General features: G+C 40.3%; 1 protein-coding gene across 2 annotated transcripts in view; it reads right to left on the bottom strand.

Annotated features, from left to right (window-relative positions):
* Positions 1 to 16,352, bottom strand: part of LGR5 (leucine rich repeat containing G protein-coupled receptor 5) — a 146,834-nt gene extending 130,482 nt beyond the window's left edge. For both annotated transcript variants that reach the window (XM_005571542.4, XM_045365612.2), the window contains exon 1: positions 15,858 to 16,352. In XM_005571542.4, the coding sequence (XP_005571599.2) occupies positions 15,858 to 16,069 (212 nt within the window). In that variant the 5' untranslated portion in view covers positions 16,070 to 16,352. The remainder of the gene's footprint in view (positions 1 to 15,857) is intronic.
* Positions 16,353 to 26,939: the final 10,587 nt, after the last annotated feature.

Here is a 26,939-nt window from a genome sequence, read left to right as displayed (position 1 = left end):
TAATGTAAGACTGGAATATAAAAGTATAAGCAGTCATGTGTGGGAATGCTTTGTAGGTGATAACTGGTCTCATAGAGTAGAATAATTTTGCTTCTTAGAAAATTTCTCATAGTCAATGTTCCATCATGTGAAACTAGGTCTTCTATCAGTATATTATAATATTCTAACCATAAATTTTTATGCTTACAGTTTACAAATACATCTGTCAATACTCTATTTACTGCGATTATTTATTACATAAATCTCTCAGTGTTTTAGGGGATCTTTTTATACACAGAATTGAGTAGTTTCATAAGCATAAAAACCATATCTATATGCACATATATACACAATTTATCAAATGGTTTGTCATTTTTGTATAATTTTTTGTGTATGCTGAGTATCATACACCTAAACAACAGCGTGAAGTCATTACCTTTAATCTTTAGTCAAAGTTAAAAGCTTAAAGTAAGTTTATGAAGTTAGCACTACTGGGAATTAGTCAAGCCTGCTAGCTTTCTCAGCACGAGGTTTTGCTGCTAGGTGCACAAATCATGCCAAAATCCATTAATCCTTCTAGAGAGAGGCAGAAAGAAGGTCTGCTTGTTGATTTAATGTTAATGAAATGAATGGGCTCCTGAGGCTACCTACAGAGGCTCTCTAAACTGTAAAACAAATAAAGTCATTTTAAGTAATGCTCGTGGCAGGAGAGTAAACAATGCTTCCAGATTTGCTGCACAAAATGGGAGTGGGTGTGGGTCTGTGGAAACCTCCCATTTTCTACAATCCTGCTACACCTGCCCTATTGGAAAACACACAAATGTCAAGCTGATAGACTCCTAGAATGACTGAATTAGGAGAGACCTCAGAACATGTGTTCACCTCTCTTATTTTACAGATGCAAAAATTGAGACAGGGAGGATATGCATCTTGCCAGAGATTCTGTGGCCGATTAGTGGGGTAGCTGGGCCCAGATCAGTGGTTCTCAAACTTGGTTGCATTTTGAATTTGCCTTGGGGAGTTAAAGTACATTCTGATGCCTAGCTCCTTCCCTCAGAAACTGTGATTTAGTTAGTTTGGTGTGGGATCTGGGCTTTGAGATGGTTAGATTAGCTCCCAGTTGGAACTAATGTGCTGGCAAGTTTCAGAACTACAGACCTGGACTTCTAATCTAGTGTACTACTTTCCTGCACTTTTTTGTTGTTTTGTTTTTTGTTTGCTTTTTTTCCCCTGCACCGTAGTGATACTCCCAGTTCCCAGGAGTATTCTAGTTGCTTTATCCTGTAGATTAGATATATATTTTGAGATTTTGAGGGTATTTCCACAATGAGTGTTTTTTTTTTTCTTATTCCTTTGTGTATATGCACAGATGTGGCCGTGGGGTATGTGTGTGTGTGTGTGTGTGTGCATGTGCATGTGTGTGTGTGCCTTGTGGATATCTCGAAGGATTGTACTCTACCCATGGGGTGAGCCAGCTCCACAGTGGAGCCAGTAGCCAAGCTCTGTGCTATGCTTGGCAGGTTGTCCTCTTGCCTCACTCTTCTCTCTGTCTTGCGCTTCACCTCTCCTTTGAGTTCCTTTGGGTATTGTTTTATTTCTTTCTAATTTGCCACAGTCTCATCTCCTCTGGGCTGCCACTTTCCTCCTACCCTCTCCTCTCCACTTGAAGGATTTCCCTTTGAGAGAGATGCTCTGACTCTTCACTGAAAATTGTTTGACTTTTGCTGCCTTCTGCTTCCCTTGGTTTGGTGATTATTTACGCTGTTTGATAAAGGTGGGCTGACAGAGTCTACTTCTCCAATCTGTACTGCTGGATGATATGTAGTAGATGTCTGACAATTTCTTCCATGTTGGATTTAGAGTGGTGAAATAAATCAGCTTCCTGGTTTATTAATTCAGTAGGCACTCGGGAATTCCAGAATCATCTTTCTACATGTAGTAAGATATAAGGAAATTTCCCTTGTTTTTTCAGAACTGCTCTCTTGATTTCACCAGTTATGGGAAAAGTCAGCTTTCCCCTTTTGCAGAAGGGTACAGAACATCCGCAGAGACAGTAATACAGGCTCATCCAATAGGATTAAAAGACTCTCTGCTCCAAGAACTGCTCACCTATCTCTCTTCTCCCCTGAGGATCATGGGCCTTATTCCAGAGGCTTCCTGCTTGAAACACAAGTCCAAGTGGTACTTTGACCCCCTATTTAACTTTGAATCCCCTCTCCTACACAAGTTCACATCATTGATTCCTATTATTCTCAGGGAATGATATTAGCCTCATCACCATCACTGACTGAAAGATCCTTCCCGCAATTATGTTGAACCAACTGCTTCTTTGTCAAAGATGAGTACTGAAGTTCCTCATGAAAATTACATTATTTCGAATGTATTTTCAGGTAGACACAAGCCCGTTCCTTAAATCAGTTTTTGTTCTTAAAGTAGAACTATTTTTTCAGTTAATATAAAAAAAAAAAAGAAACACATTTTTGTTGTGTTGAAATCTTGGGTTTTCCTGAATGTATTTTTGGCTCTGAAGGAAGGTTGAATTCCCAACTTTCTCTCAGTCCCCTCAAATCCATCATCTCTTGCCTGCCACTGTAGCGAATCAACGGCTGATACTGGAGCTTCTAAGAGCAGAAGAAGCTAGCAAGCTGAATTTTTCTTTCACAGTCAGGAAAAGTCATGAGGGTGGATGAGATTTTTTTTAAAAAAAAAGGAAAGGATAAAAGCACTTCAAGCCCAGGACTACAAATTCTGGGTCATTCATTAAATTGTATCTGAGGAGTAGAGTCCTAACATTGTGCCATCAGCCTACTCTCTGTGACAAAGTGTTCACTCAGCCCTCATCTATCCAGGGGATTTGTGCAGTGTCTTCAAAATGCTACACACTCATGTGCAAATATGAAACTTCATTTAAAACACATAATCTTTTGTCTATTTGATACCAAGGATCAGAAACAAAAGTTAGAATATTTTTATTTATAACAGTTGCTGGGTGATGCCAAATTCATTTGAAGATGCCCTTTCTTTCTCCTCTAGTTCTTTACCTAGTAGGTGCCTTTCTGCTGTTCTTTTCTTGTTTTTAACATTAAGAAATCTTATTTAATGAAAATTACATTTAAACTTTTAAACATTCAGGACAATTAATTTAGCTAATTTAGGGAATAACAGTAAGAGACAGCATGGTATACTTGAAAAGCATGGGTTTAGTAACTGTAACTGGGTTTAGTAACTGTACCATCATCAACAGAAATAATTGCACCTAACATTTAATGCATCCTACACAAGTGAGGTGCCATGTAAAGTGCTTTATGTGCATTATCTCACCAGTCTTCACAACAACTTAGTCAGGTAGATGTCATTATTATTGCCATCTTACAAATGAGAAAACTGAGGCATTGGGTAACTTGTCAAGGTCACTGAAGATAAGGCTGCGATAGTCATCAAGAAATGTTCTCATTTCTAACATCAAGAGATGTTCTCATATTGATAGTGATAACTATTTTACTGTTTGTTATGAGGGTCAAATGAGGAACTATGGGTAAAAGCATCAACAGCACTTTTTGAATTTTTTTCCCTCTGTCTTGGGATATTCCAAACAATCAGTCTGCCAAATTTAGAGGAAATAATCTCTCTGTCATCACATTATAAGATTATATCAGAAATTATATCAAGTAGTCTCACTCCGTTGCACGTTTGGCAGCTAGAAAATGGCATCTTATGTCTTAGGCATGTGGACAGCTTGAGTTTTACATAGAGTTTAGGGGAACAGAAGAGTACCCTCCAGAGAGAAAACTGTGCTGACTGTCCTTTAAGTGTGCCTGGGCTATGTGCCCCTTTGAAGTTGCCCAGATGCAGACATGCATGGACACCAGGTGTTTTAAAATGTAGGTGTTAATATTATTCAGGTGTGACGAGGCCAACAGATCAGGAGATGACTGCCATTGAAAAGGGAGTTTGTTACTCACAGTTCCCAAGAGGAGAGGACTCACCATTCCATGCAGAGCCACACAGGAAAGCTCTGGGCTCAGTCTGGAGATAGAAGGAGCAGAAGAAAAGCATGGGCAGGTCCTTTATTGTGGTTTCCATGGGAAGGAATGGACAAGGCAGGGTAAGCAGGTTTAGGATCGGCTAGTTGAATAATTTCAGTGTGCTGTGGGGTGTAGGGGCTATCTCAATTTATTGAAACCTGAGCTTGGGGTGAGTAGACCAGGAGAATATTGACCTAGAGTGTAAGAGCCCTGAAAGAGCCTGGGAAAGGGAGTGGTTGGGGGTGGGGTGTGGCCTTTGGATTGGTTGGTTTGCATATGAAAGGTGCACTCCAGAGAAAATCATTTGCTATCTCCAGGAATTCCTTAGCCCTAGGAGGGGCAGTCTCTCTAGGAGCAGCAAGGCTCCAAGATGTCGAAGCACCATAAAATAGAGAAAATGAAAAACGTGATAAATGTACAAGAATTCTGTGTTCTGATCCAATTTTCAAGGGGTATATAGTCCAGTACTGGAAACGGACAAGTAGATGAAATATGGTGATCAAGTGTGGTGAGCGCTGTGATCAAAATAGGCTCAGAATGGTGTGGGAGCATCAAAGACAGGTTTCTAAAATGTGGGGTTACAGAAAGCTTCCCAGAGGAGGTAACATTTGAGCTGAGTATGGGAAGACTAACAGAGGTTAACAAAAGAAGAAAGGCAATCCCAGCACAGGGCAACACATGTGAACACCTGGAGGCATGAAATAGGGAAATTGTAAGATGCAGTTTGAAATGGCTGGAGAGAAGAGAGTTTGGGGTGTTAAATTCATACTAAAGCTACCCCTTTACATATTCTAAGTTTGGCCTAAAGGTTTCTCCATACATAGTAAGCTGCAACCTAACTGGATGTGAAAACAGACTGTAACCTGCTCTTGACCCAAGCACCAAGTTTTGTTCAATCAAAGATGGCTAATTATTCAATCTCTGTTCAAATAAGGCCAACACCAAGCTGTAATCAATCCATCTGTTTCTGCACCTCACTTCCATTCACTGTTCTTCACTTTCCCTCTTCTGTCCATAAATCTTCTTCAAACCACATGGCAGTGCCAGATTCTCTCTGAACCTATTCTGGTTTGGGGGCTGCCCAATTTGTTCTTTGCTCAATTAAACTCTGTTAAGTTTAATTTGTCTAAGGTTTTTCTTTTAACAGGGAGCTAGCGAGGGGGAATTGGCAGCAGGGGTTGCAGGTTAGGGATGAGGCAAAAAAAAGTTGAGTTTGTGGGCTAAACTGAGGTGTTAAAAGTTATTATGAAATCACAGGACACCATTGAAGGATTGAATATAGGTAAGACATGACCAGAGGTGCATCTTGAAGAGACTAGCAAGATAGTAGGGAGTGTGTGTGTGTGTGTGTGTTGGGGGTCTATGTAGACCATGACAGGAAACTGCTACAGTTATCCAGGAAAAAAGTGAGTAGACCCTGGACTAGTGCAATTTCACTGCTAGAAGAGAAAGAGAACAGTTACAAGGGACATTAAGGCAACCAAAATTTGATAAAATTAAGGTCATAAATGAAATTTTAATTACAATAATCAGAGATTTAACTACTATGAACAGAGGCTGGACCTGGTGGCTACTGCCTATAATCCCAACACTTTGGAAGGCTGAGGTGGATAATTACTTGAGGCCAGGAGTTCGAGACCAGCCTGGGCAACATAACCATACTCCCATCTTTACCAAAAACAGAAAAAAGAAGTAAATGACAACTATGAACAGACATTTGGGGGATTAATTATGCTTAATTATTTTTCAAGCTAAATCTGAGTGTTCCTTTTTGCTCTGCAGATTTTTAGGTGATATGGAGATACTGCATCTGTATTTACAATGGACCAAAATAAGATGATACTGTTAAAATTCAGGTACACATGTAGATATGGACATACATAATATGTGTGAACAACAGGATATTTGGCAACATCTGGAAAAAGTAACTGGGAGTTTTTGAGTTCATTGGAGTATTTGACATTGAAATATAAAGGTGACCAAGAAGTAGTACTGGGCCGGGGTTTTCAGGAGATCTGGAGTGTAATTCTGTCTTTGCTAGCTGTGTGATTTTTGGAATGTCATTAACCCCTTATGAACATAAATTTCATCATCTGTGAAATAAAGACGTTGGATTAGGTAAATTCCAAGGTTCTTTCCATTCTAAATTCCCTGGGTAGCCATGGCTTTTGACTCACTGAAATCCTTTGTAACCCATCTAAGTGATTTTAATTCTGTTTATTTGGACAATTCGGGTAATGTTCTAGCAATCACGATTAAATTTCAGTCTTGCATTGTGTAATGTGATCTTAGATATACAGCTTAGTCATTCTGGTAATTTGTGGATAAAAGATTATCCTTTTAGTTCTTCACAGTAGAACTTACTCTAAATGTAGTTAGGTATTAGTTCAAAGTCTAAATTAGGTTTATTATAATTAACATAAATCTCCCCAAATTTGCTTTCCTTCACAATATACAATTAATTATATTCTGAGATGTTCCTACAGCTAAGGCAAAGAGGGTTTCAAGTTACTATGTAGTAGTCATTCAGGACCAGAACATATCTACCTAACACTTATGACTATAAGACTCTGGGGAAGTAGATGTTTTCCTACAAGGCCAGCAGCTGGAAGGTGGAAGGTGGACACTTGCTGTCAGTTAATCATGCTGCTAAACCTTTTGAGATCTTCAAATAAGATATGCTCACAACATGGGAGAATCTGGTTTAACTAGGATTTCCTTTTGCTACCCGAGCTTGAAGACTCAATAAAAAAAGATCTTGAACTTCCTCCTGTACTATATTGCACTGAGTCCCAGAGAACAACAGCTGCTGAAGAATAGGGACTGTGCATGAGCTAAGATCTTCCACCATAGGAACAGTAATGTAGCTTTTCCAAGTTAAAATCAGAGACCCCAATTTTGGTGACTGGAGTTGATACTTAAATCACAAGGACTCTTCTTTCTAAACTTCCCTTCATCTTCTAGTTTGAAGCCCTTGGTGGGGAAAGTGTCTGAGATAAGGACAAAGCATCCTTTCAGTTCTCTGATACTATCTTGAAGCGAGGGATGAAGAAAGGTAAAGAGAGACACAGGAGAAGTGTATCCCCTGGGAACAGGTGTCTAGTGGAGTCCAGTAACTCACAGTCTTTGAGTTCTGTCAGCACTGTCCCTTGGGTAGCAAATTTCTTCCGTTAGCCCTTCTACCTCTCTTGCCATTGTTTTTCTAGGCTTTTCTCTATGGTACAGTTAACACTGTAACAATGATAGAGTAGGCTTATTGCCAAATGCAGGCATGTCTGCTAAGGGTCCCTTCAGGACAGAAAGTACAAAGACAAAGAGGAAGATTCTTTATTCTCCGTCTTTACTAGAAGACTCCAAATTCACTTTGTAGATTCACTCAACAAATACTGTGAAATAAATGTTTATTGTGAAAACGTCAATATATATACAAAATAGTTCATTAAGGAATATAACATCTTCTATGGAAATTTTTATTTGGTTTTCATAATCAAATAATAATCACCACATATGTAAAAAACTGAAAGGTTATATTTTGTGCTGATAGATTTAAAGACCAATTGATTATGTAACAGAGTTCCTTCAAGTAAGTGCCTCATGAGAAAATTTATAACCTAAAACCTTCAAGCACCATGTGGTGTTTTGTGCATCGAACCAATAAACTCATTAAAATAACATTGCATAAACCCAAACACAACACATTGAAAGTTCTAACACAGCCCACATTAACCAACCAACTTTAAAATAATATCCTTGTTATGTACTAAGGTTAAAAATTCAGCAAATTCTTTATATTTTTTCCACTTGAGATCATGTGTGGTTTTCTACTTTCCTGAGAAGTACACTTTTGTGGCTTTTTTGATCAAAGAAAGGTTATTTTTACAAATCGACATCTTTTGTAGAGGTCTCTGCTCCACTTAATCAAGGTTTCAAGAAAAAAGGAGAACAAAAGTATTTACCAGTGTTTTAGTGAAACTTAAAAATTCTAAGGTTATTTTCTCAGTGTAGGCTTTGAAAAGAAGGCACGCATGTAAGCTTAGTCACCACAGTTGTGTGTGTGTGTGTGTGTGTGTGTGTGTGTGTGTTTGTGTGTGTGAGGGAGACAAGGAGGAGGAAGGGGGAAATAAAGGAATTTGGCTGCACATTGAGGAACAGTTTGAAACACTTGGCTTCTAGTTGTGAAAGATGAGCAACATGGAAAAAAGGACGGGCTAACAAGGGACCACTTGAGGAAAGCTTAATCTCGCCTGGCAGGCTGAGGAGGGAGGTCAGCTCCATGCACGCGTTCTCAGCTGGAGTTGGGCTCCCTTTGCCAGGACGATTGTCTTCTGCATTTCAGTTTCTGAACTGAACTGAAGGTGCCTTCAAGCAGCCAGTTCCACAGTCTCTCCCTTGTAAAGGGTCGGCCCTCCACGGCTATGCCCTGCCAACGTTTGTATCATTTCTGCCAAGCAAGTGCACAAAGGGAATTGTTTCTTGTTGGTGTGTGCATTAGTGTGTGCACGAGACACTTTCTTCCCCCTTGGCCATCACAATCCTTGTTTGAAGAAGAAGCAAACACTCCTTCTGAAGGCAAGAAGGATAAAACAAGTATGTGGAAAATGTGCATATATAAAAAATAGGATATTTGAAAATTAGAGATTGTTGAATAATTTTAAATTAAGTCAGTAAAAAGCTGGAGTATGAGAGTACTATTTTAAAACATTCTAGATACTGTACCCCAAACATATCCTAATTTTTCTAAACATCAGTACTGTTTTTTCTGTTGACTTTGTAATGCAATAAATGATTAATGTATATCAGGTTAATAAGCTGAATTAAAGGACTGAGGAAATTAGATGCATAGTTCCGAAAAGGTTTTTCATTGTTTGAAGGAGGGAACTTTTCTATGACTTATCCAGATTTCTAATTGACACATAAGTCTGTATCACTAATTGTCTAATGGTTAAACCATGCATAGTTTAAAAATATGTTGGGGAATTTGATAAAACTTTGAAACAATTTTCTATTCTGAATCAAATGAATAACATTATGATACCTTTGAGACAACAATTTATCTCATTTCATCCATTTTAAAGGTGAATACAAGCTCAAATAGAATTTGTCTGTTAAGAAAGTTCATGTCCATTTGAACTGAGAAATAGTTCCAAAGAATGCAGCTACTTCATTTGATACATAGATCTGGTTATAGGAAAAAAGTTTCATTCTTGCCTAGGTGGTTACTAATCTATTGATCACTCTTCACAATACTCTGGCAGCTACCACAACTTATCTCTGATTTGGAGACAAGAAAAATTGTTTCTGTGGTAGTAAGAAAATGGATATATAAAATTATGTCTACTAAACTTATAATATTGGCCCTAAACTATGTAACGTAATGCTAACATTATTGGAAAATTGAAAACTGCATTTTGCTCTGGAATTCCCTGAAAAAATATTTCTGGTATTAGGGCTTCATACATTGTGTTCCTGAAAAGAAAAATGGGCTGAAATATTTCAGCACCAATTAAAATGATTACAAGGCATAAGTATAAATTGGAAAGCTGGTTTTCTTGGGTTGCTGTAAATTGGCCCTGAAGATAACTTCAAAGGAAGTCCAAAAATATTTTGAGCAATGGAAATACTTGAAATAAGCTTACAGTAAGCTTACCTATTAAGAGGTACTATTATCACTCCTAAGTTGTCACAAGTTGCCCCACCACAAGAAGGACATTGACTGAGCAAAGCATGTAGTACCTTTGTGGGGTCTATGACTCAGCAAAGTATTTAGTGCCAGATACTTAGGAAACACAATACAACTATCAGTTATTATGACTATTGCTATTAAAAAAATAAAGTAATTTCTACATGTAAATCTTGGCATGTGTTAAAATAAACAACTCATTGCATCATTTAAACTGAACACAATTCAGCTGTATTTCAAATGGGGCTGGACAGTAATTGTGGCCAGCGGCCTTGTGTTATTTGTACTTGCGGACTAGTAGTTCTCACCTGTCTTTCTCTGACTCCTATTAGCCACTGGGATTTCAGCAGCTGGTTCAGCCAATTCTATTCAATTCAACATTACCGGTATTTACTGAACTCCCTTAAGAGCCAGGCGTTGGAATGGGCGCTTGGGATATAAAATGGAAAATGTCCTACTCTGGAGGAGCTCACTGCCAAATAAGAAGAATAAACCCTGAAGGAGAGAGCCTATCATGAAACCCTGGGGTGTTATTCCATCTGACTTTCAGGAAGTTGTTTATACGGTCAGGTCAGGAGTTGGTTCCTTTGCGTACTCTCCAAGTAAATCTCAGCGTCTCCAATTCCAGACTTAAACATTAAAAAGAGAAGTAATACTTGAGGGTATACAGAAGCACTTCTGCTTAGGAAACATCTTTTAAATAGTTTTCCACTAATGCTAATGCCCTGTTGAGAGCCTTTTAGCATTACCACTAGATATATTATTCCATTTCTTGAAATCAAATGACTAATGTTTTTCTCCCTTCCAATTTCAAGCCAGGCATTCCCATTGGGCTTAATCCATTTAACAGAAAAATGCCACAGATTTTAAGAACGGACCTGCTTCCCACCATATAGCTTATGGAGAACAAAATCAATTTTGAATTATGAGAATTTAATCAAAAATTCCACATTATAGACTGTGAAATGTCTCCTTTTGTCATAGATAGAGATCCACAGGTGAAACTGGGCATATAGTTGGTTATTTACAATGGTTAAATAAAAGCGTGGATTAAAGCTGACAGATCTGGGAATAAAAGAGTTGTAGTGGGCTAGAACTCATGGGCAGATTTAACAAGTGAAATTCCACCAAGATACATAAAAAATAGCAACAGGACTAGATATTCAGCTCATTTTGCTTTATATGTAATATACCAGTTGTGGCTTTAGTGCCAGTCTGATTCATCTCTCTACTACAAACTGAGACTCTATAAAGGAAAATATTGCAACTGGAGTAAGGAAGTTGAATCTTATAGGAAGGAATTTGTCTTCTCATGAAGACTTCAATTTGCCAGAAGTATCTATTGGGGAAGTGTTTACAAGAAAATGTGCCATTTAGCCTTATTCTAAATTTGCGTAATAACTGAACCAAACAAAAACATTACTTCACAAAATTGCTCATTGGACAACCCACTACTGTTTTTCATTTCTATCTTATGGCATGTGATTTAGATTATTCAGAAACATACTTAAATTTGTAGCTAAAATGACTTAAATGCATGAATTTGATAGAAGAAATATAAAAAAATGCTTTGCTGTAAAATTATAAATATTCTATAATGTCTTTAATTTTGATAGCTTTATTGGGTTGTTTGGTCTGATATTTCTATGCCTTTGACAGATACATATTTTGAAAACTGAAAACAGTAAAATAGTTCAGATATAATACTTAACTCTCAGAAATCATAGACCAGTTTTGTGTTTCTGAACTTCTTTAAACACATCCAAGTGTGACTGGTCTATTATCAAAACATGATGTTATTTACACAGGCTATTTCTTGATTCCGATCTTCTAACTCATTTATGATTGCTACCTTTTGTTGCCACGTCAGAACTCCTTTACTTCAAGGAAAATGCATAACGAAGAAAGAAAAAACCTGAAGATCATGTTTATTATATGTAAAAATTCATTCTTGTCACACCAACTCTGCCATGCATATGTTAAATACATTCAGTAAAATATTTATTTTAAATTTATGCTACAAAATTGTTTGAATGAGCTCACTACTTTAAAAAATTACTTAGGCTAATTATCAATTAGTTTTAATAATTCATCCCATAACAAAAACATTATGGAAAAAATCCCCAGGAATCCTGGAGAAAAAGAAAGAACTTCATTAAAATGAAGAAAATTTACTGACATCATTATGTTTTAAACAATTCTAAAAGTACATTTTAGAGCAAACTGTATAATGTTTGTAATTGATCTAAACGTTAAGGCTGTTATAAGAGTTACTATTTTTGTAATCATTTCTAAAGTACATTTTCTTTTATTTAAGATAAGAAGAGAAGCAGAACTATATTAAATCATTTTCAGAGAAGATTCTAAAAAGGATCTTTCATTTTGAAACTGCATCTTAAATACTTAAAACACATTTATGATATTAAGGTAGTGCCTAATTAACTAATTGTGACTTTTGTTCTGTTCTTATTAACATCAGTTTTACTAGTTATGTGTAAAATTAAATTTTGTTTCAAAGTTACATATGAAAAAGTAACCAAACTACATAATTAAAAAAAAATCTTTTCTCTTGGTTCCTTTGGTTTATATAACATAAATTTGCTTATGGATGAAATGTGAATGCCTTTAAGCAACAGCAAAGAACTGTTCTGGACCAATAAAGAAAAGTATATTTATTATGTTAGGATATTCATTAGGATTTAGTTTTCTATCTGAATGTCACACTAACTAGATGACAGACACATCAAAGTAGCAGAGAGGAGTTTACTTTTAAGATCCTATTAACAAAAATGTCCACATTTGATGCATTAAAGTAGCTTACCTATACTAAGATTAGATGCTAGAACTACTTTATTTAGAACAGATCACAACTGGTAGATAGAGATGTATTAAATGTTGTAAACAACTTTGTCTGCTTTTATATCTCAACCTTGGTGTGTTCCTTATTTTCTGCTAAATAAACTTTGTTAGCCCCTGTTAGTAAAATTAGAGCCCATAACCACTTTCTGGGGGGGCAGGGGGAGAGAAGAGATGAAGATCGAGATTTTTCCAGTGTTTCCACTCTGTTCACTGGTCGAGTTAAAGACCTACTGTGGAAGGCAGCTCAGTAAGAAAAGAGAGTCAATATTAATATTTGGACTGGCTTAAAATTTTGCTTTTCTGGGAAAAAAAAGATGACAAAATGGCACATAAATAATGTTTGCATTCTATGAAGATATGTAGGAAACTTTCTTTATCTACAAGTCTGACTAGCTGGCTATCAGATTGTGGTAAATGTGTACAGCTACTTGCCAAATGTGTACAGCTGGAACTTGCCATCGTCAATCTGTTCGAAGAAAAGTAAATGCTTGCTCTTTTTTTGAGGGGGATTAGGAGATAACATTTTGACTAAATAAATGATGATAACCTCTTACAAATAATAAAAGATAGGAGTTCTGGCTTTTCACCACATCAGTCTTTGTACACTGCAACTTTCTCATTAAGGATTAATTTCTACTGGGCCCCAGTGGAGTGGAGCTATAACTTCATGTTCCCTTTCAACATCAAAGGGAAGTTATTCTTTCAAATAAGAAAATCAGTAGAACACACACTCGTTTATTTGAATATGAGTAAATAAAAATTCCTCTTTTATGTTTTGGCTGCACAAGTGAAGACAGAAATGGTCAGAGAATACTAGGTGTAACCAAAACAGGGCATCATCTACTCTTAAGGTCTGCACAGCATTCCTGTGGTTGTAAAAAACCAAAAAACCCCCCAAACCCTCAACACCTGCTCAAAGGGCATCCCATGGGCCCTGGTATTTTTTAGTACATAAGGACACCAAATTATGAAATCACACATCATAAAGAACACCACATTGGTTATTTACTTCAGGACTGACTTCTATATTCAGCACTCATATTCCTTGAACTGTGTTGCATTAGAAATAAGTATTTAACATTTACTGTATCACTTTTTACAGACACTCTGACTTTAATATTTCATAGGGCACTGGGAAAATGTCTTCTTAGGCCACTGTACAGGCTGTCATCAAATAACATGATAATAATATGGCACTTAATTTCCTAATAGTATCTTAACTTCAAGAGGTTATCTATAATATAGATAGATGGTTCTATCTATAGATACATAGGGAACATTGGCAGTAGGTGGCAGCAAGTTCTCCTGAGCACATGGAGGACACAGTCAAATGCATCTGAGGTATGTGGGAAATGGTTTAAAGCAGAATTTTATGCCAACTTTTAGTAACGGAAGCCTAACAAATGTTTGTTCTTTCAAGTGAGAGAAGAAAGCAATCTGGAACTATTCATAAGCTTATTTTCTGTATTCTTAAACATATTTTATAATGAATATATGATTTAAATAGTAGGTTAAGTGTTTGGGGGTACTGCACACCTCCCTTGCATACAGTCAAACTTCAGCGTGATGGGAAAGGAGAGTTATAGACTGCTAAGCAAAATTGCCAAACTGGTCTCAGAAATTCACTGCATTGGAGAGCGCGGAATCCTTGCAACACTGACTTCAGCAGTTAAACCAGAGAGGCTGGGGATGAGTATTCTGCTTTGTAGTAGAGACAGCTGTTCAGGAGGAGGAAATGGGAATTCTGAGAGCATGATCATTTAGGAGAGCAGATTTCCATTCCTGGAACAATATCACTACCACATGTATGAGTGCAATTGAGGGGAAACCTGGTGGGGAAAATAGTTTTAACATTCTTTCAGGTAAAAAAGAAAAAGCAGTCAAAATAGTTTCATGGTAGAGGAGGAGGCGACCTGCCATCTACCAATCCTAAAATCTAGCAGGATGGCACCTTTCTTTAAAGACAATATTAAAGCAAGTAAGAGACTTTTTTTCTTCCTCACTGTCTCCAGAAAAAGAATCACTACCTAGTGGAAAATGTTGTGCAAGCCTCTTCATGTTTCTTCTCTCCAGAAAACAACTAAACAGATGGAAGAACTGGTTCACAAACATCCCAGCTCTCCCCTGCCAAGGTACATCAGAGACGCCGAAAACTGGGATTGCCTGGGCTTGGGGTGGGCTCGCTGCAGTGTCTGGAACTAAAACCTAGATGTTTCACCTTGTGGTAAGGAGCACCTGTTTCCCAGAGTGGCCTAGATCCTGGTCTCTGCTGGAAGGAATGAAGCCCCAGATGCTTTGCACGGGGGTAGGGAGAGTGGTCGCCTTGGTCTCCGAGAATAGGGTTCCTCCTGGGTCACCGCGTTCACCCAACCACCTGTTACCTTCGGGCCTGCGTTTTCCACAGACAAAATTATGCTATGAGCCGCTGCCTCAGGGCTTTGGAAGTTGCAGTGGGGGAGAGAAGGGGTGGGAGAAAACCCCAGGGATGATAGAGAGCGTCAGGTCTCCCTTTGGGTGTCGGAGCCGCTGTTTACCAGCCCAACAGCCTTCAGCCCACTTCCCCTTTCCTCCCCCGGGGGAAGAGATGGTTAAAGATTACACAGCAGCCGCGGGTACTTCAAAGGGCGGCGCGGGCAGCCAAAGGTAAAGATAACGTTCTGGCAGCTCTAATCGGGGTTTGTGGTTGCCACATTTTAATCACGCCGTTAAAAAAAGAAAGAAAATAAAAAGAAAGGAGGGAGGGAAGGAAGGAAGAAGGGAGGAAGAAAGGGAGGAAAAGAGGAAAAAAAGAAAAAGGTTACATCACGTCACCGTGCAAGGGATGCAGACTAAAAACCCTTTGGAGTTGGGCAAGTTGTTTCTCCTTTGGGGCAACTTTCTACAGACTATCTTTTCGTGGAATGCGACTAGACGCAGAGAGGCGGTTGGGACGGTAACCAGATGGCAGCCTGCCTTTGGGTACCAGGTTCTGGGTCACAAATGCCCACTCCACACGCAAATGCCTGCATTTGCAGGAATTCACCCAGCGATGTTTCTAGAGCTGTACTGGGAAGCTGCGGCGTAGCAGCGCTTTCCCGGGTTGCACTTGAAGCCATTTCTCTGCGGGCCCAGAAAGTGCCGGCACGCTACTCCCCGAGACACGTGCATTTCTCTGGGGGCCCTAACAGTCCTGGCCAGGATGCCTTTGACAAACTCGCCCGCCCCCGCCCCCACCCCCAGAACAGGCTGGCGCCGAGGAGACTCCAGCCTCGCCTTGGACGAATCTTCCTTCTCCTCTTAGCCTGTCTCCCGGAGTGACGTGGGGAAGCACTTACAGGTAGGAGGTGAAGACGCTGAGGTTGGAAGGCAGCTCCGAGAGCCCCAGGTCGGAGCAGTCCACTCTGAGCAACATCCTGCCGTCTGGCTCGCAATGACAGTGTGTGGGGCAGCCCCGCAGCAGCGCACCAGACCTGGGCGAGCTGCTCCCGGCCGCCAGCTGCAGCAGCACAGGCAAGGACAGGAGCACACCGAGCCGGGAGGTGTCCATGGTGCCCGAAGTAGGGGGCCACGAGCCGGACGCGGGCGGAGGGCAGCACCGGACTGCTACGGGCCGTGGCGCGCCGGGCGCCACTCGGTGGGCTTCTGCAACTCAGCGGGAGTCTGCAGCACCAAACGCAGCGTTCCTGCCCCGCCGGCGTGGGCGGCTAGGAGAAGCGCGGCGGGGACTGAGGTGCCGGTTGCCGCCACGCCGGCCTTCGGAGCAGCCCTGGCTGCAGCGGCTACAGTGGCGGTGCGCCTTGCTGCTGCTCGCGGCCTGAGCGGTGTGGAGCAGCATCTCTGCTTGCACGCTCGTTTTTTAAAGCGCTCCAGCCCGAATTGCGCGCCCAGTGACGTCAGCGCAGCCTAGCTTCCCAGGCACCCCCTGCCCGGCCCCACTTTCCCTCCACTTGTCCCCTCCCTTCTTTCCCAAGTCCTGGGCTGGGAGGCAGCAGGCAGCCCGCGGTGCTGGCGAGTTCTCGGCGCTCCCACTGAGCCTCCGCGGGGAGGATTCAGCGCTCAGCGCCGCGCGCCCGAATAAGGGATCCCCACCTTTACCCCTGCATGAGTCTTGGAGACCCAGATCTGAGAGTCGAGAGGGACCTGCTTCGGAGAGACCTAAACGGACGCACAAGGACTGGAGGATGCAGCACGTTTCCCCCGAGCCCGCTTCAAATAATGGATGAGATACTTGGAGTGATTAAACAGAACAAAACAAAACAAAAACACAAAAACTGAAATTCGATGCAGAGAAATAGTTACGTTATCAGGGTAAGGAGGCAGGCGTCCCCGGCGAATGATAGGTGGCCTTTTTGATCCTTACGTCTGCCGCACGGTCTGGCTCGCTTTTGCCCTAAAATCAAAGTGCTAGGCTAATCGCTAAATAAATACAGCTCCTGCGCGAGCACTCCACTGCTGCCTTCCTTACTCTTGCGGGGTGAGGAAGTCGAAGTGACTAATTGTTTTTAAAAGTGGTTTAGAATACCTTAGAAGTCACTTTTAGTAAATCGATGCCAGACAGACAGATGGCTGTTTGCTAACTTCCGGGGACTTTTCATCTTAAGTGTCAAAGGATTCTCTGAACTGAGAGCAGTCCCACCTACGTGAGTGACACTGGGCTCTGAGAACCGCTGCGGAGCGCCAGGGGGAAAATGCATGTTCTTGCTTCAAAAAGTGTCCTATAGTGAATCTGCAGGAGAAAGGAGGAAAAGGATTCAGGGCTTTCTTGGAGAGAAGCCCTCAGTGAGGTACAAAATAGCCCTCGCCAGACCTGAGTGAGTTGCTGAAAGAGGTGTATTCCAAGCCTGCCACACCAATTCACAAAAATACAATTTTCACTCTGGGGCACAATGCCTCATAGCATCATGAAGGCAGGAAACCCTTTTGATTTTCCAAGTCCTTTTAAATCTTCCTCCACTTAGACTGCCCAACCAAATTTCCCATATAAACGTCTAAATTTTAGAGTTGGGAAGATTTGTTTCTCTGTGCAGTGTATGTGCCTTCCTTCATTTACGTCCAAAGCTCGCTGTTTGTTCACCTAAAATATCTAATTTCTTGACTACAATCTGTAGTCTAAACATCTTCCTTTCTTGAGTGAAAAAACAAACAAACAAACAAACAAAAAACTTGACAGTGCTAAGTGCCACTGAAAATTGTGAGTTAACTCTGGTTTCTGCACAGTCAGTACAGAGAGCCGGCGTCTCTGGGCATCCTGTTCCTTCACTTTTCCCTATGTATACCACATTCATTGCTATTTTGTGCTTATTCTCACGTTATTCTTGCTTCCCTTAGCCACTCTTTCCACATTTAAAGAATGCCTACCCTGTGTCTTTCTTCCTTTTTTAAAGATTTTTTAAAAATTTCAATAGCTTTTGGAGTAAAAGTGGGTTTTGGTTACATGGATGAATTATATAGTGGTGAATTTTGAGATTTTAGTGCGCTCATCACCCAAGTAGTGTATGTTGTACACAATATGTAGTTTTTAATACCACACCCTTCTCCTACCTTCCCGTTTTGGGGTCTCCAAAGTCCATTATAACACTCTGTATGCTTTTGCATATTCATAGCTTGGCTCACACTTATAAGTGGGAAAATATGGTATTTGGTTTTCCATTCTTGAGTTACTTAGAATAATGACCTTCAGCTCCCTTCAAGTTGCTACAAAAGACTTTATTTTATGCCTTTTTATGGCTGAGTACTATTCCATGCTGTTTGTATACCACATTTTCTTTATCCACTCACTGGTTGATGGGCACTTATGTTAGTTCCGTATCTTTGCAATTGTGAACTGAGACACAATAAACTTATGTGTGCATGTGTTTTCTTCATGTAATAATGTCTTTTCCTTTCAATAGTGATATGATTTGGCTCTGTGTCCCCGCCCAAATCTCATGTCGAATTGTAATCTCCAGCGTTGGAGGAGGGGCCTGGTGGGAGGTGATTGAATCATGGGGGTGGATTTCTCCCTTGCCATTCTCCTGATAGTGAGTTATCATGAGATCTGGTTGTTTAAAAATGTGTTGCATTCCACCTTTGCCCTCTCTCTCTCCTGCTTTCCCATGTGAAGACATGCCTGCTTCTCCTTCTTCTTCCACCATGATTGTAAGTTTCCTGAGGCCTCCCTAGCCTTGCTTCCTGTACAACCTGTGGAACCATGAGCCATTTAAACCTCTGTTCTTTATAAATTACCCATTCTCAGGGAGTTCTTTATAGTAATGTGAGAATGGACTAATACAGAAAATTGGTACCAGGAGTGGGGCATTGCTATAAAGATATCTGAAAATGTGGAAGCAATTTTGGAACTTGGTAATAGGCAGAGTTTGGAACAGTTTGAAGGGCTCATAAGAAGACAGGAAGAAGATAGAAAGTTTGAAACTTCTTAGAGACTTGTTAAATTGTTGTGACCAAAATGCTGATAGTGACATGGACACTGAAGTCCAGGCTGAAGTGGTCTCAGATGGAGATGAAGAACTTATTGGGAACTGGAGCAAAGGTCACTTTTGTTATTCATTAGCAAAGAGGTTGTAGGCATTGTGCCCCTGCCCTAGAGATCTTGGAACTTTGAACTTGAGAGGGGTGATTTAGGATATCTGGCAGAAGAAATTTCTAAGCAGCAAAGCATTCAACATGTGACCTGGGTGCTTCTAACAGCATAAGCTTATATTTGTGAATAAAGAGATGATCTGAAACTGAAACTTATATTTAAAAGGAAAACAGAGTGTAAAAGTTTGGAAAATTTGCAGCCCTGTCAAGTGGTAGAAAAGAAAAACCCATTTTCTCAGGAGGAATTCAAGCTGGGCCTAGGAAGGAAGAATGATTTTGCAGGCTGGGCCCAGGGTCTGGGTGTCCCACTTCCCTGAGGCCCACTGCCCTGAACAACCTCAAGACACTGCTCTCTGCATCCCAGCCAGTCCGGTTCTAGCCATGACTAAAAGGGCCCCAGATATATCTGAGGCAGGCTGCTCCAGAGGGTGTAAACCATGAGCCTTGGCAGCTTTCACTTGGTGATAAGCCTGTGGATGTGAAGAGGGCAAGAGTTGAGGCTTGGGAGCTTCCACCTAGATTTCAGAGGATATATGGAAATGCCTGGATGTCCAGGCAGTTGTCTGCCTCAGGGGTGGAGCCCTCATGAAGAACCTCTACTAGGGAAGTGCAGAGGGGAAATGTGGGACTGGAGCCCCCACATAGAGTCCCCACTAGGGCACTGCTTGGTGGAGCTGTGAGAAGAGGGCCACCATCCTCCAGACCCCAGAATGGTAGATCCACTGACAGCTTGCACCATGTGTCTGGAAAAGCCTCAGGCACTCAAAACCAGCCCATGAAAGCAGTCACCACAGAAACTGTTACCTGCAGAGCCACAGGGGCAGTGCTGTCTGAGGCCTTGGGAGCCCACCCCTTGCATCAGTGTTGCCTGGATGTGAGACATGGAGTCAAAGGAAATTATTTTGGAGCTTTAAGATTTAATGACTGCCCTGTTGGGTTTTGGACTTTCATGGGGCATACATCCCTTTTGTTTTGGGAAATTTCTCCCTTTTAGAATGTGAACATTTACCCAATGCCTGTACTCCCATTGTATCTTGGAAGTAACTAACTTGTTTTTGATTTTATAGGCTCATACACCAAAGGGTACAGGTACAGGGCTCTTTCGGACTGTGGACATTTGAGTTAATGCTGAAATGAGTTAAGACTTTGGGGGACTGTTGACAAAGCATGATTGTGTTTTGAAATGTGAAAAGGACATGAGATTTAGGAGGGGTGAGGGATGGAATGATATGGTTTAGTTCTGTGTCCCTACCCAAATCTCCTGTTGAATTGTAATCCCCAGTGTTGCAGGAGGAACCTGGTGGGATGTGATTCAATCATGGGGCAGACTTCTCCCTTACTGTTCTCATGATAGTTCTCATAAGATCTGGTTGTTTAAAAGTGTGTAACACTTCCCCCTTCACCCTCTCTCTCTCCTGCTCCCCCATGTGAAGAGGTATCTGCTTCCTCTTCACCCTCTGCCATGATTATAAGGTTTCTGAGGTCTCCCCCACTATGCTTCCTGAATAGCCTGTGGAACCATGAGCCAAGTAAACTTCTTTTTTAAAAAAATAAATTACGCAGTGTCAGGTAGTTCTTAATAGCAATGAAAGAACAGACTAATACAGGTAGATACCAAATATTGGGATTGCTGAACTGAATGGTAGATCTACTTTTAGCTCTTTAAGGAATCTCCATACTGTTTTCCGGAGGCTGTACCAGTCTACATTCTCATCAGCAGTGTATAAGTATTCTCCCTTTACCACATCCATGCCAATGTCTATTGTTTTGTGACTTTTTAATAATGGCGATTCTTGCAGGAAAATGCAAGTTGAAACCACAATGATGTTTAACTTTTTTTTCATGTGTTTGTTGGCCATTTGTTTATTTTCTTTTGGGAAATGTCTATTCATGTCTTTAGCTCACCTTTTGATGGGATTATTTTTTTTTTCTTGCTGATTTGAGTTTTTTTTTTTTGTCAATTCTGGATACTAGTCCTTTGTCAAATGTATAGTTTGCAAAATATTTTCTCCCATTCTGTGGGTTGTCTGTTTACTTTGCTGATTATTTCTTTTGCTGTGCAGAAGCCTTTTTTTTTTTTTTTTTTTTTTTTTTTTGAGATGGAGTCTGGCTCTGTCACCCAGGCTGGACTGCAGTGGTGTGATCTCAGCTCACTACAAGCTCCGCCTTCTGGGTTCACGCCATTCTCCTGCCTCAGCCTCCCGAGTAGCTGGGACTACAGGTGCCTACAACCACGCCCGGCTAATTTTTTGTATTTTTAATAGAGATGGGGTTTCACTGTGTTATCCAGGATGGTCTTGATCTCCTGATCTCGTGATCCACCCGCCTCAGTCTCCCAAAGTGCTGAGATTACAGGTGTGAACCACCGCGCCCAGCCGAAGCTTTTTAATTTGATTAGGTCCCATTATTTGTTTTTGTTTTGTTGCATTTGCTTTTGGAGTTTTAGTCATGAATTCTTTGTCTAGGCCAATGTCCAGAAGAGTTTTCCCAATGTTATCATCTAGAAGTTTTATGGTTTTTTGTCCTAGATTTAAGTCTTTGATCCATCTTGAGTTGATTTTTGTACGAGGTGAGAGATAGAGATCCAGTTTTATTCTTCTACATGTGGCTTGCCAGTTTTCCCAGCACCATTTATTAAATAGAATGTCCTTTTCATTTCTGTTTTTGTATGTTTTGTTGAAGATCAACTGGCTTTAAGTATTTGGCTTTATTTCCGGGTTCTCTATTGTTTCCCATTGAGCTAGGTGCCTACTTTTATAGTAATACATGCTGTTTTGGTAACTACAGCGTTGTAATATAACGAAGTCCAGTAATGTGATGTCTCCAGATTTGTTCTTTTTGCTTAGGATTGCTTTAGCTAGTTGGGTTCATTTTTGGTTTCCTGTGAATTTTAGGATTATTTTTTCTAATTCTTTGAAAAATGATGTTGGTATTTTGATAGGAATTGCATTCAATCTGTAGATTGCTTTGTGCAGTATGGTCATTTTCACAATATTGATTCTTCCAATCCATGAGCATGGGATATGTTTCCATTAATTTGTGTCACCTATGATTTCTTTCAATAGTGTTTTGTAGTTTTCCTTGTAGAGATCTTCACCCCCTTGGTAAAGTATATTCCTAGGGATTTTGTTTTTGTTTCTGTTTGCAGCTTCTGTAAAAGAGATTGTGTTTTTGATTTGTTTGTTGGCTTGGTCATTGTTGGTATATAGTGGGGCTACTGATTTGTGTACATTGATTTTGTAACCTGAGACTTTACCGAATTTGTTGATTAAATCTAGGATTATTTTAGAGGAGTCTTTAGGGTTTTCTAGGTATACCAACATATCATCAGTGAACAGTGATAGTTTGACTTTCTCTTTTCCCATTTAGAGGTCCTTGATTTCTTTTTCTTGCATTATTGCTCTGGCTAGGACTCCCAGTACTGTGTTGAATGAAAGCGGACATCTTTGTCTTATTCTAGTTCTTGGGGGAATGCTTTCAACATTTCCTATTCAGTATGATGTTGCCTGTGGGTTTGTCATATATGGCTTTTATTAATTTGAGGTAAGTCCCTTCAATGCTTGTTTGTTGAAGTTTTTTTTTTTTAAATTTTTTTTATTTATCAAAAAGGGATGCTGGGTTTTACCAAATGCTTTTTTTGTATCTATTGAGGTGATCATATGGTTTTTGTTTTTAATTCTGTTTATGTGGTGTATCACATTTATTGACTCAAGTATGTTAAACCAGTGATCCCAGCCTTTCGGGGAAAGTGGGGGATGGGGGAATAGTTTCATGATGAAACTTTTCCACCTCATAAGGAGTGTGCAATTTAGATCTCTTGCCATGCACAGTTCACAATATGATTCACGCTCCTATGAAAATCTAATGTTGTTGCTGACCTGACAGGAGGTGGAGCTCAGTGGTAATGCTCACTTGCCCACCACACACCTCCTGCTGTGTGACTCAGTTCCTAATAGATCATGGACCAGTACCAGGGCATGGCCCAGTAGTTCATACTGCATCCCTAGTATGAAACCCACTTGATCATGGTGTGTTTTATTTTTGATGTGCCATTGAATTTGGTTAGTTAGTATTTTGTTGAGGATTATTTGCATGTTGGTTCATCAGGGATATTGGTCTGTAATTTTCTTTTTTTGTTATGTCCTTTCCTGGTTATGTATTTCTCTAAGTGTGTCTTTTACCTCCAGAAACTGTGATTGTTTTTTCTTTATGATATCTACGTCTCTGGAGAATTTTTCATCCATATCCTGCATGTAAAAATAGTTCTTTAAGTTGGCTTTCACCTTTCCCTGGTATCTCCTTGAGTAGCATAATAATCAACCTTCTGAATTCCTTATCTGGTAATTCAGAGATTTCTTCTTGGTTTGGATCCACTGCTAGGGAGCTAGTGTGATCTTTTGGGGCTGTTATAGAACCTTGTTTTGTCATATTACCAGAATTACTTTTCTGGTTCCTTCTCATTTGTGTAGACTATTTCTTCTAATTATGTTTGAATTTGTGATTTCACTGTGTATTTTTAAAAATTCTTTTTTTTCCTCCTTAAGGATGTGACTTTACTGTTTATAGTTTATTGCAGCTTAATTTGGCTCTTCGTGCTTTCAGGAGTGAAGCCTCTGTATGAGTTCCTTGGTTATAGAAAATCTTGGTATGATGACTTTCTCAGTTTCTGGTTGTAGTAGCAATATGCTTAATGTGTGAGCAAGTTCACAGTCTGATATAGGATTGGAATGGTAGACGTTTCTTGAAGCTTATCTCATTCCCCTGTGGCATACACTTTTTTATTTATTTACTTTCCCTATTATTTTATTTACTAGATTGAATAGTTCAGGCGTCATGCCAATAGGGGTATGGTGTCCATGGGTGATAACAGGATATGGCTAAAGCACGTGGTTAAATACAATACCAAATGGTGGGCAGGGGTGGCTGGGGAAGCTCTCAGTGAAATGCACTGAGGCCTTATCAGAGGGAAGGACGGCACCCACCCCTACCCTTGCCAGGCCAGCAGGAAAGCCATCTACCTCTCAAACACCCCTGAGCCAGTCTTCTGGCTATTCTGATCAGATAGACACCTCTTTTTATGTACAAGCCTGTTGATGTTCCAAGTAGAGAGGAATTGTGACTTTACTTCTCACGCAAGCCTGTACCTGGGGAGTGCCCCTCCTGTGGGGAAGGAGTCACCCTGAAGTGTTCCAGAGAGGCTTCCTATGGGTATGCACATGCTGAGCTCCCATGGGAAAAGCCCTAGCTGTGTCTGCAGTGATGGATGAGAGGGAGAAGACGTCCCCTACTCTAAGACCCTTCATAAGCATCGGAGTTGCCTGACTTTTGGAGTAGGGCCTAAGACTTTGTCTGCTGAGCCTAGCACTGCAACTGTGCCTCTTCTGAAAGAGATTTCCCACCAAGGGAAAGATCGAGGACTTAAGGCCTACTCTCTGGGTTCCTTTGTCCCACTGGGTATTCCCTTGATGTGGTACATTCCCCCTTCTCCTATGAGTAGGAATCCCTGAGAGCCAGACTATTTGTAAATGCTACTGCTCCTCTGGGTCTAGCCACCCAGTGTGACTGTGATGCTCCAGGCTGGTGCTGGGGAATATCTGCAAGAGATCCAGAGATGTCACCTGTCCTCAAGTCTTCCAGCAGCAGATACCAGCTCTAGCTCTGATGGGGGTGCCAGCGGAGTGATGTAGACTCTGTAAGATTCCTCGGCTATGGATAATCTTAGTGTGTTGGCTTTTCCAATGCTGACTATAGTACCAATGAACAGGTCATATGGACAGACGCAGGGCCTCCTGGTTAACCAGGGTGATGCAGACAATGGTGATAGCTGAGGTCACACACAAGTTTTCTCCTTCCTGGGTAAAGAGTTATTCTTTCTACCTGCCTTCCTTTTTAAATAATAAAAAAAAACCCCATCCCAACCATACCCCTACATTATTTATGTTGTGAAGCCAGCTCAAGACTTATTCTTTCTGTGACACATCCCATGAGCATAGTCTGCATTAATCACCAATCAGCAGATATTTAAACAACTACAACTGCGATGCAGCAGTGTCCTGGTGGAGCTTGCAGTCTATAGGGCATGACACTCTAAACAGGAATCCCAAGGCTGATGAGTCTCATGGAAATGTATTTATAAGTATCACATGGTTTAAAGCTAAAGTTTTTTTGAATGCATATTTATTTTGTTTTTCCAACTTAACCACTTTGGAGGCAGGGTCTAGACAATTTGTCTCTTTACCTGTAGGACTCATATTATGGACTCACAGTAGTGACTACTTAACAAACATTTGTTGACTGATTGACTCATCCACATAGGCATCCAAATATGGTTGTGCCCACCATCTGTTTAAGGACATTAAACAACACTTTCTTTGATTTCAAAGTTCCTAAAAGAAGCATAACACTTTGGTTGTGGAATGAATCAGGCAGAACTGTGTTTGAATCCAGGTTTTGCCAGTTTCAGATTGTTTGATCACAGGTACAGAATGAGCTTAAGTGTCAGTTACCTTTTCTGTAAATGGGGAATATTATTAAAACAACCTAGGTTGTTGTTAATGTTAAAATATCTAGAAATTGGCCTAGACCAGAGTAGATTTTCAATGTGTGTCAGTGTCTTCTCTCTTCTTTTCAGTAATTTAAGTTCGTTAACAAATTTATGTACAGCAGAGAGATTTTTAACTCAATAAGTAGGGAAGACAGTTCTGCTGGATGAGGTTAGGCATAGTAAAAATCTGTTGCTTTTCTTTCTTTCTTTTTTTTTGGATACCCAACATTTCTCTCCTCTCCTTTTGGCAAAAGCGCCCTTTGGGAAACTTTCCCCCACACCTTAGGACTCTAAGTCATATGACCCATCTCCCTGTCTCTGGTGTAGGAATATAACCGAAGCAGAAAAAAATCTGAATTTGGCTGGGGGATTGTCCTAGACCCTGGGATGAGAGGGTTTTCTCTGGCTTCATGAGCTCTAAGGACAAGCAAACCTGAAGCTTATGGGGACTGCTGTCCTGCTTCGTGAAGAAAGTTCACTGGAAATGGAATATTAGCATTAAAAAGGAGAGAAGCAAAATCCTGAGGTCATCTTCTAAACAACTAAATCTAAAGCCACTTCTGCTCCATCACCTCTTCATTGGATAAACCAATTAATTTTGTTTTATTTTGTTCTTGGAACTGGTGAGTGAAAATTCATCTGTGATCACTTACAATCAAGCATATTAAGTAAAAACTCAAAGCACAAGAAACGTGAACATTTGAGAGTGGCCTGATGAATCTTCAAGGTCTTGTAGACCTTATTTCATAGAAAATCATATGGATGGAAACTAGGAATGGTTCAGCTGCTGCTGATTTTGTGGCCTGAATGAATGCATGTTAATCACTTTATCTTAGCTAATAAAGAAATAAGGATAAAAATACAGCAAACCAAATTCCTTTCACACGAAAATTAAGTTTCAGCAAGGCTGTTGAGCAGTGGTCTCTGTTTGGTGACAAATGCCATTTAATTGATAAGATCAGGTTCTTAAATTGCATGACAATGACCAACAACATTGACTCAGCCCTTTACACAGACATGTGTTCTTCTTGTTGGGTCTTCATAAGAGGTAGGTACGATTCTTACCCTACATTTAAGGATAAAAAATGCAAGTGGTTTTCCTAATGATGGCCAGAAAGTTTGTGATGGACACCAAATTCTAACCCAGCCTTTTGACTTTAAGTCCTGGAGCCTTTTCCAAATCCCTTGGGAATTCTAGTCACATAGAGACTTAAACTGGATAGAATATGGGTTTATTATTATTTTATTGAGAAAGAAATTAACTTGTTTTTATAAAGAAAAATGTGATCTTTGT

The sequence above is a fragment of the Macaca fascicularis genome, chromosome 11 (assembly GCF_037993035.2).
Source record: "Macaca fascicularis isolate 582-1 chromosome 11, T2T-MFA8v1.1".
NCBI classification, from domain to species: domain Eukaryota; kingdom Metazoa; phylum Chordata; class Mammalia; order Primates; family Cercopithecidae; genus Macaca; species Macaca fascicularis.
The sequence above is the reverse complement of the archived record's forward strand: the minus strand, read 5'-3'. Positions and strand labels throughout refer to the sequence as shown.